At 46.5% G+C, this 14,964-nt stretch overlaps 1 protein-coding gene across 5 annotated transcripts in view; it reads left to right on the top strand.

The window, feature by feature from the left end:
* SH3RF3 (SH3 domain containing ring finger 3) overlaps positions 1–14,964 on the top strand; it is a 399,165-nt gene that overhangs the window by 295,733 nt on the left and 88,468 nt on the right. For all 5 annotated transcript variants that reach the window (XM_053920589.1, XM_024552410.3, XM_053920587.1 and 2 more), the window contains 3 exons: positions 1,692–1,768; positions 8,334–8,504; positions 10,832–11,079. In XM_053920589.1, the coding sequence (XP_053776564.1) occupies positions 1,692–1,768; positions 8,334–8,504; positions 10,832–11,079 (496 nt within the window). The remainder of the gene's footprint in view (positions 1–1,691; positions 1,769–8,333; positions 8,505–10,831; positions 11,080–14,964) is intronic.

Genomic DNA, 14,964 nt, shown 5'->3' with positions numbered 1-14,964 from the left:
GATAAGCAGATGGAAGTCCCCTGAATTTATCAGCAGAAGGAATGTCCCACCTTTCAGCCCAGCTCCCACACAGCACCCCAGAAAATGGCATCTGTGCATCAGCCACAGGGATGAGATTTGTGAAGGGTCTGCTTTTGGAAATCAGCGTTTTCTCTCACAGGTGTGGGAGTTTGGAATGGGAAGTCTTTTGAGACTTTGAGGGATCTTGGAAAAATGAGGGACGTTATGCTTGTGTTGCATGTGCTCATTCCACCAGGCACTTTGTTGTTTAAACAAGAAGAAATAGAATTTCTAACTTCTTAGAAGTTGTGGATGTGCTGTGATTTCCAGCACCTTTCATGACCCCTGGTGGAGTAGAGAGGTCGACCACGTAGGGAGGGTTAGGAGGTTGCCTTAGCATGTGGAGTGCATCAGCTAAGCAAGGTCAGAATGGGTTAGTGAGTTGAGTTGTATTAGTTCCCTGGGGGCTGCTGTAACAGTACCATAAACTGGGTGGCTCAAAGCAACAGGGAGTTATCCTGTCACAGTACTGGAAGACAGAAGTCCAAAATCAAGCTGTTGGCAGGATTGGTTGTTTCTGGAAGCTGAGGGAGAATGCAGCATAGGCCTCTCTCCCAGCTTCTGGTGGTTGCTGCAGTCCTTGGAGTTCCTTGGCTTTATAGATGCATCACATCGATCTATGCCTCCGTCTTCACATGGCTTTTCTTCCTATGTGGGTGTCTGTTCTCCTTTTCTCTCTCTTATAAGGACACTTGTCATTGGATTTAGGGCCCATTCTAATCAAAGGTGATATGATTTTAGGACCATACAGTCACCTTCACAGGCACCGGGGGCTATAACTTGGGCATATCTTTTGGGTGACACAGTTCAATTCATTGTGTCCTCTGAATAGGAAGATAGGGTGCTGCCCTGAGGAATGCCTGGGGCTGGATGGGCAAGCTGGGTAGTGAGAAGATTTGGGGACAATGTGTCCTTCATGAACTATGTCTACAGGGATCTCTGTGTAGGAATTGCCTATGCCAGATGATCACACAGCCCATATCTCTCTGCTTGGCCCCTAACCACTCCCTTCAGCCCGCTTAGCATGCACCTGATGTTTATTGGAAACACCTTGAAACAGACCTTCCTCCAGTCATCTTCCTACATAATGAACCCTTGAAGCTTTGAGCCCCTCAGGGTCTGAGTTGGAGACGCTGTGTCTTTCAGTCCAGTTGCACTACAGCATGCCCCTCTGTTCACAGCCAAAGGACCAATTTTCTATAGAGATTAATCTTCAGTTTCTTGGAGTTCAGTTTTTAAATGAGCCCAGGCTTTGTAGCATGACAGGTTTTGTCTGGATTTTCTTTTTGCAAACACAAGAATGAATAATTCAAGTTCTAAGAATAAAAATGAGCTTCCAGAAACTGCCTTCTTCTATGTTAAGCACAGCGTGGTGCTGATTAACCCAGATGCAGACGAGAGTAATGTTCTGAGCAGCTGCTTCAGGGGGCCTCTTGAAAGCTGACTTGGGCCCCATGTCATGGGCCACCAAGCTCTCTCTAGTATATTGGAAAAACATTATTAACAACCCAGGCAAAGCAAGTAGCCCTGAGGAGAGAGCAAATGTCTCTGGACTCCGACTCGACTTCGTCTTTCTCTTCCCTGGGCAGAAGCCTCCTGTCAACTCACTGTCTCCTCTTGTCTGTTTGTAGGACTCCTCCCTGGCCGGATCCAACCCAGTGGCTGAGCAGCACGGCACGGCTTCCAAAGCCCAGCTGCCCTTCAATATGTGAGCTGCTGTTATGTTTTGGGGCCCATGCTTTGTGCATCTCTCTTCCGTTACTACTAGCTTGTAAATGTATAGTTTCTATAGGGTTGTCTCATTTGTTACTAGTGGGTCATTTGAGTTATGTGCCTCTAATAATACTACTGATGGGAAAGTGCAGAAAAGACAAGCAGGTCTTTAAGTGTTATTTTCCCTAGGACATTTATCATAAGCAGGGAGGATAATCAAAATATTTGATGATACAGGTGCTGGCCAATCAGGAAAGGACCAGCTATAGCACAGAGAACACCAATGGACTCCTGAGAAGTTTGAGCTAGGGGCCCTGGCATTGGGAGGATGCCAGAGCAGTGGGTAGTCATGGAACTTTCTCGGTGTCCACTTAGCAACTGCTCAGAAGTAGCTCAGTGTCTTGACAACCAAAACTGCCATACCCATGCAATGACAGCTGTGTATCACAGACAAATGTAACCCAAAGGATCACTGCTAGAACTGGCATGCTTTTCTTGTTTAGAAAATCTGCTCCTGGTAAATTACAGTTCTTAAAAGATACGTGCAGTTTAAAACTCCCTACTGAAATAGCGTTCTGAAGAATTCGACTGCCTTGTGCTCTTTTATTTGGCAATGAGTCAGTTACTTGAATGGATGTTTCATGGTGGAGAATATGAATTTTGTATATAATATGGTGAAGTGGAAAGTGCTATAGATACCATGCAGATCAGAGGAATACTTAGAATCTGTTGTTGCAGAACAGAATGTATTTCAAGCAAAATACCTTTTGAAAAAGCAAGTTGCCAAGCTCCAAAAGGTTTCCTAAAAGTACCTTGACCATCCTGATACGTGCTGTCTACATTTTTAAGCCTAGTGGAAACACTTGCTTTTATCTGGTGGCAGATAGGAAATCACCGAGTATCCCCCACTTTCTCTGCCCACTCTGCTGTGATTAGTTATGACCACATCCAACTAAACAAAAGGAAACTGATACTTACCTATATTTAAACTAGCTTCCCGAGGGGGGAACATAGATTATATACTACTTTCTATTTACTACTAGATATTTTTAGGTTGGAATTCAAGTTTTCACTAGCACTGGGCAGAAGACGCTATCTTCTGACTAGGTCTCCTGGGTAAGCTCTAATGGCTTCCCCTCAAGCTGGGGGCTGTGGGGAGGGATGGTGATGATGGTCTTGCTCTTCCAGAACTGGATTCAAGACCTTCCCCTGAGGAAATAGACAGTCATCCCCAGGAGACCCTTGGGCCCTAATGTACTTCCCCAAAAGAGAGGCAGGACACTGAGTTCTTCAAGGATGAGGCCCAGGTGTTTCAGTTTTGGATTCCCAAATGAATGCCCAGTACACAGGCTCTCAACAAATGTTTACTTGTTCAATGACAGCCACAGCCTTACTCCTCCTGTGTGCAGGGGACTCCTGGTGTTGGCCCTGAGTCCCTAGCTCTCATGCATCAAATCAGCCACCCAAGAAGGCTGCTCTGCCTTTGAGACCCAAAAGCTAATACAGTTCTAAGCATATCATTCCCCAAGAGATGTGAGTATATGCTCAAGGTCTCAACCACACACAGACCTTCCATATCATGCAGCTTTGTAACTTTGCCTAGAGTATGGAGGGACCTCTTTTCCTACCCCACTCTGCCATTGGGGTCTCTTTTTTTCCTCTCTCCTTTGTCTTACACCCAGAGCACAGCTGTCCCTGTTAGGGTTGAGATTTTCATTTGGGTAACAGAAGGGAGACTTCCATGTCAAATAAAGTCCTTCAAAGGATGATAAGCACTTGGGCAAGAATGTGTCCTGGTCACAGTGGTCACCCGAGTAGCAGGCAAGTCATGACCAGCATGCCTGTGATTGGCTTTGTAACTTTAATGTGTGCTTTCCATGGCTGTTCATAACGAGTACCAGGCACAATGGCAGGTAATATCACATATGTTACAGTGCTATGCACAATCCACTTTGAGAACGTGACCTTTGAAATCACTTTTTTTTTACTCCTAGGGTGAATAAGATCCAGCTGACCTCATTGTTTATCAAGAAGGGGATTAGTTAGCCTGACCACTCATCTATCTTTTTTAGCTCCAAGAAGTTAGCGGTCCACACATATCAGTGACAGGCATGCAGGGTGGCAGTATGGTTGCTTGTTATCTCTCTGTTCTTTCCAAAACAGTACCAGTAGTCATGTCAAAGGTAGTCTGAGATTGAGCATGAGAAGTGCTGCCTTCACAGAAACAAGTGCAACAGAGAGTGTGCTGTAGTGGGCCATGGAGTCTCCAGTAGGCCTGTTTTCAGTAATCCTCATTAACATGTGGGTTTGCCTTCTGCAGGTCAAATTGTGTGCTTTGAAATGTGAGCCTGTGTGATTGAAGGGCCTGATCACTCAGGTTAGCATTGACTGAAGAGTGTTCTTACCCCCTTCTTAAGCCATATAAAAGGTTTGCATGGGCACCAATTTCCTAAAGCTTTGGTTGCCCTGAAATACAAGAGGAGGTCTCAGTTTGCCCACCCACGAGCCGATGCCCTCCCTTCTCACTTCCTCAGTGTGGGGAGGCCACCCAAAATCCATCCCCTGGCCCTTGAGCTTGTCTGTCCTTCATCTACCTGTCTTGCAGTGCTTCCTGGGTTGCAGGAATACATGTCTGGTCTTGGAGGCCATGCTCTCGGCCAGATCCCCTGTGGATGATGTAGAGTTTGATAGAGAACACCACTTAGGCTGGGGGTGAATTCTTACCTCCACTTCTCTGTGTGTTTCTCAGAGCCAGCGAGGGGAGTGAAGGACCCGAGGGGGCAGTACAAGAAAGTAGAACTCCTCCTGACTCCATCTCCATTTGTCTTGAGGGTCAAGAGGTTGCCAAGCCACCTTCTAAAGACCACATTCTGATGTTGGGAAAGGGACTGGTGACTTGACCATGCCTCACACAGGAAAGGATTTCTCTTCTACCACAAATCCATAACACAGAGCCTGGTTCTGTACTTCAGTCTGCATTGGACTTGATTAGTGTGAGCTCAGTACAGTGGGTACCCAGTAACATAAGTCCCTGCCATGACTGAGGGTGAGGACTTAGGGGTTATCCCACAACCCAGCCTTCTTTGACAGCACCAGCCTTGTGATAAGCACATCCAGAGTTACACTACCTGCCCTACTACAGCCCTGGTGTGCTGATCACCTTCAGGGAGAGACCATGATAAGGCCCAATGCAGGTAGGGAGTAGAGAAGAATGCATGTGGGAAGAGCAGAAAAATCACCTTGAGCAGAGTACAGAGCCTAGTGGGCAGAGGCTGGAGACTTGTACAGGTGCCAGTAGGGTCGATGGCAGTGGACAGAAAGCCAGTCTCCAGCTCTGCACGTGGTGGTGGGCCCTTGGCAGCACCAGTGTTGCCCAAATCAGGTTTTCTGGAAGCAGACCTGAGGCTAAAGCTTGTGGAGGACTGCTGTGAGGAGTCACACCTGTGAGGGAGTGAGGCACTGAGCTGTGGATAAAGGGAAGCCCAGCTTCTCCTCAGGGAACTCTGACATAAAGAAGGAAAGCTCAGAGTTGTGTGCTCTGTGCTAATTTTATGTTCAATGTCAGCTGGCAGAACTTGGGGCAGTATGAAACACTTACATACACACATACACCCATTTTTCTAAAGCAATCTTAATATTAATCTCAAAACCAGAGACCCTATTTTATTCCTCTTTCAACAAATATTTATTGAGAACTTACTACATGCCAGACACTGTTCTAGATACTGAGGATAGAACAGTGAACAAAACAGATAAAAATCTCTACCCTCATGGATCATACAATGTAGTTGGGGAGGGAGAGGAGGCAGATAGATAAGAGATGAGAGGTCCAGACAGAGGGGAAAGTAAGGACCAAGGTCTTGAGGAAGAACATGTTTAGTATATCCAGGGAACACCTTGGATTAAAGCTTCCCTGAGCCAAGGTTTACTGGGTGCCCCCAGCTAGGGACGTGTACATGTTGTCCCCTTTTTGGGCTGGACTTAGGTTTCCCTCTGCACTATCAGTCGTCACTCCTCAGGAGGTAGATGTGGCCACAGAGTAGCAAGTGGTCACCTCTTGCCTGAACCCTCACTGAGGACTGATAATTGGTCACAAGAGGACACAGCTGCTTAAAATTTCTCAGATCCCACAGGAATGTGGTGAACGGTGAGAAAGGAAGGGCAGGGAATTTAAACTCTTCAACATAGCTCCCAGCTTGAGGAGTTGAAAGAAGCCTTCAAGAATGCAGAGCCCTGGTGTACAGGAAAGCTGAGCTGTACTGTGCTCTGCAATCTGCAGGAAGTGTTCAGTAGCCATGGGCCAGGGAGGCCCCCCTGGACACTCTCTCCTGAGCCAGGGGGTGGAGGAGGGCCCGGTGAAGCAGGCCACCAGGGGTCACGTGTCCCTCTGCTCATGCAGGCCAGGCTCTGCACAGGACTGGGAGGGAGTGGAATACAACCATGGACCCGAGCCTTGTTTAGAAGCCCAAGGATGAGGGCCCTGAGGGAACGAAGGCAGCACATGTCCACCCTGACCAAGGAGACGTGATTTTCTTGGGAAGGTCTGTGTTGTGCACATGCATACCCCAAGGAGAAGCTGTCCCTGCTTTGCATTCTCCTACTGCCATTGTATTCACTAGCCATGGAATCAAAAAGATTGTCCTCATACCATAAAGACACAGAATGAGGCAAACTTAACCAGGGCTCATGCTTCAATTATATTTTCTTGAGAGAAGGCACAAAAAGTCTTGCGTCATTCTTATCAGTTTACGAGCCTCCCACAGATCCCCTCTTTCCTCTTGCTTTTATCCTCCTTTTGCCTGAGCCTGAGCTGTGGGGATACCCTGCCTCCTCCCACAAGAGGCAGCCCTGAATTGCCAAAGGGCACCTGTAACCACATCAATGGTGTGAATGCAGTTTCCATGTGACTTTCTCGTTTGTAATAATTCCTTTGTCACCACCCAAGAGCTCCCTGAGAGTTGTCCAATGTGACAACAGAAAGGTTACATCCTGCATCCTGTGTCACTTGAACATTGCTGCAAAATGAAAGTCAGTCTTCACACCATGACAAGCCAGGGTCCTGTGATGGCTTGCTTTACCCTCCCTGAAGCCCAGAATCCTTCCTAATTGTCAGTGTTTGTCAGTGTCAAACAGGGAGAAATCAAGATGTAAGCCTTCCTGTCATCCTGCAGATGCCCTTGAGGGAACTGGGCTTGAGGGGGTGGGAAACCTGGAAAGAAAGAAAATAAACAAGGTCTTTATTGAATCAAAGAGAGGTACATGGGGTGTGTAAGATGAGGATGTTGGAAAGGCACAGCACATTTTATTTTATTTTGTCTTATTTAAGGTCAAGAAATTTTTACTCTATAGGATTTTCATTCTGTTCTAGCATATTCTTCATGGGGCCTTTTAGACCCAGGATGGCTCCTTCTCATTTGAACCCTACAGTCTTGTCACATTTCTGTATTCATCTACCAAGAAGGCCCCTCTGGGGTAAGGAGGATACCCTGGGGGGTCTGTGAGCCTCCTTAGTCCCCAGAGACCTGCTGCTTCCTTAAGCCCCAAAAGCCCATGGGCCCTGTAAGGGGTTAACTGAAGTCTTTGGTCTCTTATTGAACTGAAGCCCCTACCAGCTTTGCTGCCTGAATCTTGTGAGCGAAGACAGTTATCTGACATAGTTCTCACTTTCAGCTCAAGACTAAGCATTCTTCAAACCCAAAAGTTTGCAATATCACCCAGTCCCCACACGTACCCTATGAGGCTAGGGATTGAGAGGTATTTTACAAGAGGGACTTGCTGTGGTTCATGGGTAATTTAGAGGCCCAACTTCTATGACCTAGGCCAGGATTTTCACCACTAAGATTTTTCTTGTATTCAAATAAGCTTTAAAAAGTAGAATTTAAATTTTTAGTCATGGTCCAAATATTGCAATGAAGAATTTCCTAATCAGACTACCTTTTCTTTAAAAAGGGCCTCTCAAGCCTCTTGCAGCTCAGATTGAGTAGATAAGCCAGGGCTGTGTTAGAAAGGATGAGGAAAACCCATTCCTACTTGCTTAACTTGCTCTCCTTAAAAATCTTCAGGTTTTCCTAAAGGTTTCTCTTGCCCAGAGCATCAAGCTATAGACAGTGTAGAGAATAGTAAACAAACAAACAAAAAACAGTAGGGCCCAGAATCCTGGCCCCCCAGATCTATTGTACTTCTGACACCACTCCCCGAGGCCCTTGGATAGGTCTCTCAGCCTCTTGAGCTGTCAGACAGGAAAGCTGGTGCTGGCGCTCACTTGCCTGGGTGGCGCAGGGCTGTGGAGTGGCTGTGGGCTCTTGGGTCCCTGCCTTTTCCCTGCATGTGTCTCCCTGACCTGGCAGTGCTGGGAGTTCCCCCTCCCCCACCACTTCATTGGTTTATTTTGAAGAGCAGGTCACATGCTTTATGTGAAAGGCCTCCAGAGGTACCAGCTACTCTTTCTAGGTTGGGTTCACCTGAAGAAGAGATCCCATGTGCCCCGTGTGACACCAGACAGCCCTATGCCTACCCTGCTTCCCACTCTTTATCCTTGTCCCTGTTTCTTCCACCTGCAGGTACCTGGCGCTCTATGCCTACAAGCCCCAGAAGAATGATGAGCTGGAGCTGCGCAAGGGTGAGATGTACCATGTCCTTGAGAAGTGTCAGGATGGCTGGTTCAAGGGCACATCCCTGAAGACTGGGCTCTCTGGGGTGTTTCCGGGGAACTACGTGACGCCCACTTCCAGGTGAGGTCATAGTTAGTCGCTGCCTGGGCGAGAAGGGAGGAGGCCCTCACACTTCCCTGCAGCTGTTGTCACTGCCTAGAGGTCATGCTGTGTCTGGGCCACCCTTAAATACAGTTCAGAAGGCAGACAGGACATGCCCTGCCTGTGGGGTTCTGCCCTGTGAGCTCAAAGTCCCCTTGAGCAGGGGTTCTATATGGCGAGCATTTCGCCTTCTGCATTAGGTTTGCTTGTCTTTCCCTGAGCAGACACTGGCTGCCAGGGGAGAGGATGGGAACAGACTGAGCAGGAGTCAGGGCAGTATCACTAAGTGAGGATAGAAAGTCACCAAGGAAAGTGAGATGTCAAGGCTGTGCATGCTGATGTGTGTGTGTACAGGTGTTTGTGTGCTTGTTCACTGTGTGAGGATAGCAGTGTGTGTGTGATCACATAGACCTGTTATACATAAAACACACACATATGCATACATGCAAAGGAAAATGATATACCCTCAAAAGGTAACAATTGTTATTAAGAGGTGGTATTATAGGTTAAAACTTTTTCTTGTGTTTACCTGTGTTTTACAAACCTTCTATTGTATTATTTTTAGAAAAAACAGAACAATTTAAAAAATTCACTAACATGATATCCAAAGTTGTCTGAGAATTTTCCATCAAGATGAGGGGTCCACTGCTTGATTTTATTTCAGTCAATCTCACTCATGGAAGCCCTCCATGGATACAGTGCTGTGTCAACACTCCAGGACCCACAAACTGAGGCCATGGTCCTTGGGTTGATGCTCTCTTTGAAACAAGATTGCAGTGAAAGAAATTAAATGACGCTTAGACCTTGCATTGATGGCTACCCTGCTCCATACTTTTCAAAGCACCCTAGGGGCAGTGCTGCCCTGGACACAGGCTAACATCTTACCTCATCCCACTGCCCTCCTGGGGAAGGCCCATCATTTGTGATCCCACTTTATTTCATTTTAAAAATGTCCTAGGGTAAAATTGAGTTCAGCAAGTAGCAGATATGCTAAAAAATTCATGGTTTTGTCTGGCCAGCTCACTGAGTTCCTTGGTGGAAGTGAATTTCAGGGCAGTGCTAAGGGCTCATGCAGGAAGGTGTTGCTGTGGGGTCAAACACTTCTCCAGGAGGCCCTTTCTCTAAGCTGTTCTGCAGTACCCCGACTGGACATTGCAAGGGATCTTCCTCATCTGAAGTCAGACCCACTGGCACCAACCCATGCAGAGAGGGGATCCTGTGTCCTTGCCCAGGAGCCACGGTCCTGAGAGTGCCTGTTCTCTCCCATGTGTGGCTTCTGGTGCCTTGTGACTGATATCCCAAGAGGATAAAGGGGAGTTTACTGAGATCTAGTACAAATGGAAGACAGTCTGATCCCCCGAAACTAAATCTCTAAAGTTTTCAAGACCTGACTCCACTGGGTTCTGCATCCCGACAGCCAGAGCATGGATTCAGTGCAAATATGCATAGTGCACAAGGGTTTAAAAGCCATTCGCCCCGTAAAAGTTGCTGTTTCTTAAACACTCTAAACTGATTTCATTTAGGAACCATGGGGTGAAAGGGCAGCAGGGTCTGGCAAAAGTAACACCTGCTTCAGTGTGGTTGGTAGGGTAATAACATGGGTGTAATAATTTATAGTTTAAATTTGAACATTTCACCAAAAATTTCATATGGTGTGCTTAAGTGTGATACTGTTATGTTTAGAATCACCTACTTATTATTTTATAATAAAAAGGGGGTGTTATTTGTACCAGACCCTGTATTTTTCTAGTATGATACTGTAACTTCCCTGACATCTCTCAGTGGGATGTGGTTTGTCTGTGCCCCTTCCCAGAGGCTAGCAGAAACAAGACAATAGCCATGTCCAGCGGGAATGGATCTTTGCTACTACTTCCCATCATGTGCCAGATGTGCCCAAACCTCATGGGATGTGACTGAGTCATCTGTTCTTTCTGGATGTGTTTGGGGACACACAGCTGTTTGTTAGGATGAGTCAAAACAGTAGACCTGGTACAAAATATTTTATTGATTGGAATCACTCTTCTGTTTTTAGGGTTGTTTTTTTTTTTGCTATTTCTTGAATATTCACATTGAGAGCTGGCCCCCCTGAAAGTTTTACAAGGTGTGCCCTTCTCAGCTGGACCTGTGAGCATTGTTTACCTACAAGAGTTATCTTAGTACTAACACAGTGCCTAACACAGGGTTTGTCTCTGGGACTGATGGCCTTCATCTCTGAGCCATTCTGTGAGAGCAGGCCTTTATCAGTGGCCTGTGTAGTGTAGTTTCATCTGCACTGTCCCCAAATTCATTCTGTTTTATTTCCTCAGGGCTCCCTTAGAAGGGGCTGGGCCACCCTGGAATAATGTGGTTGGAGGGTCTCCACTGGCCAAAGGGATAGCCACAACCATCCACCCAGGTGGTGGAAGCCTGAGCAGCCCTGCTCATGCCCTGAGACCAGTCCTTCCTCTCAGCACACCCCAGGTCCAGCATCAGGCAACCTCTCCCCCAGTGGGCAGTTGTCTCTGGCACTCAGCCCAGCCAGTGGAGAGCCAAGCCCGGAACACCATCTCCACAGGTATGTACCATCTTTCTGGGACCTCACTCTCTGGAAAATTTGACAAGGAGGTAGGGTCTTGGGCACACAAATCATAGAAACATTTTGGCACAGGTCTCAAGCAGTTCATAGCAGAAATGAGGTGGAGGGGCAAATTGTATATGCTTATCACAATCATCAACCTCTGCTGATCTCCAGGAAATTTATTGACTTATTTTATCCTAGCTGCTGAAGTGGATTCAAGAATTTATGAATATTTATACATTTCATTGTAGCAACAGGACTGCATGGACTAATAAGATTAATAGTGGTGCTTTTGGACTCTCTGTTTGAGGCTACAAGGAGGCTGTGTGTCGGCCTCATACACCTTCTATGGCCCAGACACTTAAGGGTTCCCAATTAGGCAGCACATCCTAAGCCAGGGCTGGTAATGAGACACTAAAGCTGAGTATTCTCTGTCTGAGATGCTCTGAAGCTGGAAGGAGTGATGGTCATTGATTGATCCTTCACCTTCATACCAGCATTATCAATAGACAAGCTGACACAATTTAAGGAAAAACATTTTTTTTCCCAGTATGGTGTGAAGTGAAAAAAGAAATTATAGGGTGGATCGTATAGGCATAAAGAAGGTAAACACACCTTGTTTGGAAGCTTAGCATTGAGGAAATAAGAACTGCTGGAGCTTCACTCATCTGACACTACTAGGAGCCCACACCAGTGACCTTCTGAAACCACAGTGCCAACAACATTGTCACCATGCAGTAAAAGGAACCCAGAAAAGGAGGATATAGTTCTGACACATAATTCCTTTTTCCACACCAACTTTATTCTCTCAGAAATCATCTTTCATTTTCTCAAAGTAAGGTTTAAAGGACCAAAAAAAAAAAAGAGTAAACTCTTTGGAGCATTAAAATACAAGATTTTTTGGAATCTAGTTAACCAGAGACAACCAACCCACTAGAAGTACTCCAGAAAGCAGCCTCTCCAGGGTAAAAAGTCAATATAGTACCTAGTGCAGCAGAGGCCATGTTTTCTTCTGAGGCACAAATGAGGTGGATATCCACCTTCCACCCTACCCCAGTTACTCTCTGGGGAAGGTAGTGTGCATGTTTCCATGCTGATGACAATCTGGGCTTACAGGTGGCAGCAGGAACTGCTGAGCATTTGCAGGAACCGTAGAATATGATATGAGCCACCCTGAGTCAGCGTCCCTATTCTCAGCTCTCCTAGGCCAACCACCAATGGGCAGCACTGGCTGGGAGGGCTGTGAGTGCTGTGGAGGAGGATCTGTGGGCCACTTGGTGATGGGGCAAGGAGAGTGGGAAAGACTTCTCAGAAGAAGTCCGTCTCAGAATGAGCAGCAAAGTAACACTCAGGTAGGGGAACAAAGAAGGGTGCCATTTGAAGCAGGAGGAAAGGAATAGTCAAACAAATAGAAATGGGAGAAAGTAGTCTTATTCTACCAGCAGCAGGCAATTCAGTAAAGGCAGAGCAGACGGAGGCCTGGTTGAAGGCATGAGCTTGGAAGGCAAGTAGACCTATTTTGAATGCCAAAACTGCTGTTTTTCCTGTGACCAGTGTCTTCCTCTGAAAGACAGCACATACCTCCGCTGACACTCTGTGAGGACCATCTACATGGCATATACTGTATGTATTCACTACACTGTAGCTATTTTATTTTTTGGTTAGAGAATAAGAATATTACTAGAGTGCTCAATGCATGAGAATCAAAAAAGTAAACATAAAAATTATCACAGAATCTGGGGGTTGAGTTCTCTGTTGAAGGCAGTGGGGACCCACCACAGGATTTGAAGCAAGAGGGTTTGCCTTTAACCAAATGTCACCTGACACAGTAGGGAGGAAGAGGCGCTGCCAGCAGCCCAAGCCTGGGAGCCAAGAGAAAGGTGCTGCTGTGCCTAAGTGAGAGGTGATGATGAGCCTGGGCCACATGGGTGAGATAGATAGTGGAATTGGGGCAAAATAATGAGACATTTAGGAGGCAGAGTGGTTATGACTTGGAGACGGTCTGGGTGGAAGTGCTCAGGGAAAGTGAGGACTCAAACCCAGTTTCCAGGTTTGTGGAACCAGAACCAGTCGACTGGGAGAATGACAGTGGCATCCTCTGACCCAGAAGAGACTAGAAGGGGACTTGTTTAAGAGGGAATATAATGACTTGGCTTTGAGAGGTGCAATGGGTGCTGGTCACACTGTGGCCCACCAGTTGGTTTGGAGCAGCCTACCTAAGGGGGTCTCACAGCTGGTGTGTAAATCCTCAGCCTGCCTTTCAGGCAAGACACAGACATGTGACATGGACTGTATGTGTCCTCCAATCAGATGACAAAAGCATTAGGCCACATGGATCCCCTGTGGGGATGAATGGGGTGGTGAAAACATCCAGGAGCTTTTCAAGAGCAGCAAAGTTGACTTGTGGTGTGCAGTGCCCAATCATCAATGGGTGTGAGGTGGACTCTGCCTCATGCTGAGTGGTGTCTGTGTGCAGCAGTCATGGGATCTGGCCCAAGGAAGCCACAGGGACAGGTTTGGCACTTTCCTGGCTGTAGAACCTCCAAGACTGACCCTGCCATCCCAGAGATTCTGTAAGTGCCCAATAGTCTTTCATATGTATCTTTTCTCTTAAATTCGCCAAAAGTGAGTTTCTGTGTTTTTGCAGCTTTGGCTACGTGAGCCTGGGGAAAGGCTAGCTGTCTGTGTACTCAAAGACTCTGCAAGCTATACCAGCCAGTGCCAGACCTCTGCCCTCAATTGTTGCCTTCTTACCAGCTGTGCCTCTAGCCTGGTTTAAGTTCACCTGGTGCCATTTACTGGGAGCCTCCAACACAGGCTCAGCCCTTGTAGTAGCCAAGTGATAAACAGCCATTGGAGTGGCCAAGTGATGAACCCACAGCAGTTTCCTGACTGGTGCTCTATGTCAAAATACTGATCTCTGGCCCTCAGAGTATCTGGGCAGGACCTAGGGCATCTAAAGTCTCAAACCAGGCCCCTTCTGATTATAAACATGTTGCCCATTCACCTGCATGTCATACACATGTTTACATGTGCACTAAAACAGCCCTGCTTCTCAATGAGAGCACACATCCCAGTACGGAAGCCCTGGGATATCAGCACAAAATGCCCATATCATGTCCTCTCCATGCCTTGGCCTGCTAGCAACTTTCCCAATTCAAAGAAGAAAATGAGGCCTGCCAGTCATTTCTCCCTCTGTGCAATAACAAGCGGAATCAAAAGAAATTGGCATGGCTAGGGACAATACAACATTGTGTCTCACTCATCTATCACCATAATAACCACCATGGTGAGACAAGCATTCTCTTCCATCAGTTTAATTTTACATATGGGAAGAGTGACATACAGGGTGGTTAAAACAGCTTCCCCAGTGTATTCTATCCTAATACTTGTCCCCACATTATATCAGTCCTTCCATATCAGTAAGGTAAATGCCACTTCCCTAACATTTTCCACTTTACTCTGCATTTTGCATGAGGAGAAAAAACTGTTGACAGTACAAGTAATGGGTTGTTTATGGCTGTAATTGCCCACTTCAGCAGACCCCAACACAGGTTGTTGAGAGGCATTTCATCAATTTTCTCATCCCAATCCAAAGTCTTATGAAAGCATTGGCCATAGCATCCAATATAATTTATTCTATTTAATTAATGTAACTCTTTTTAAGGGCAGCTATCCCTGCAAAGTACAGTGCCTACACAGCCTCATATCAGCATTTAGCAGGAGCAAGAGCTGTCTACAGCCATATATTCATCAGCAAAAAAAGAAGTGAAAGAGAACCCTATATATACAAGGCACTCTGTTAGGGTCTGGAGATGTAGAGAAGAGCCAGATAGACCCCTGTTTCTACCCTCAATTAGAGGGAATGGCAAGGGAACAGTC

The sequence above is a fragment of the Desmodus rotundus genome, chromosome 3 (genome assembly GCF_022682495.2).
Source record: "Desmodus rotundus isolate HL8 chromosome 3, HLdesRot8A.1, whole genome shotgun sequence".
NCBI classification, from domain to species: domain Eukaryota; kingdom Metazoa; phylum Chordata; class Mammalia; order Chiroptera; family Phyllostomidae; genus Desmodus; species Desmodus rotundus.
This window is presented reverse-complemented; position numbering and strand designations above follow the sequence as displayed.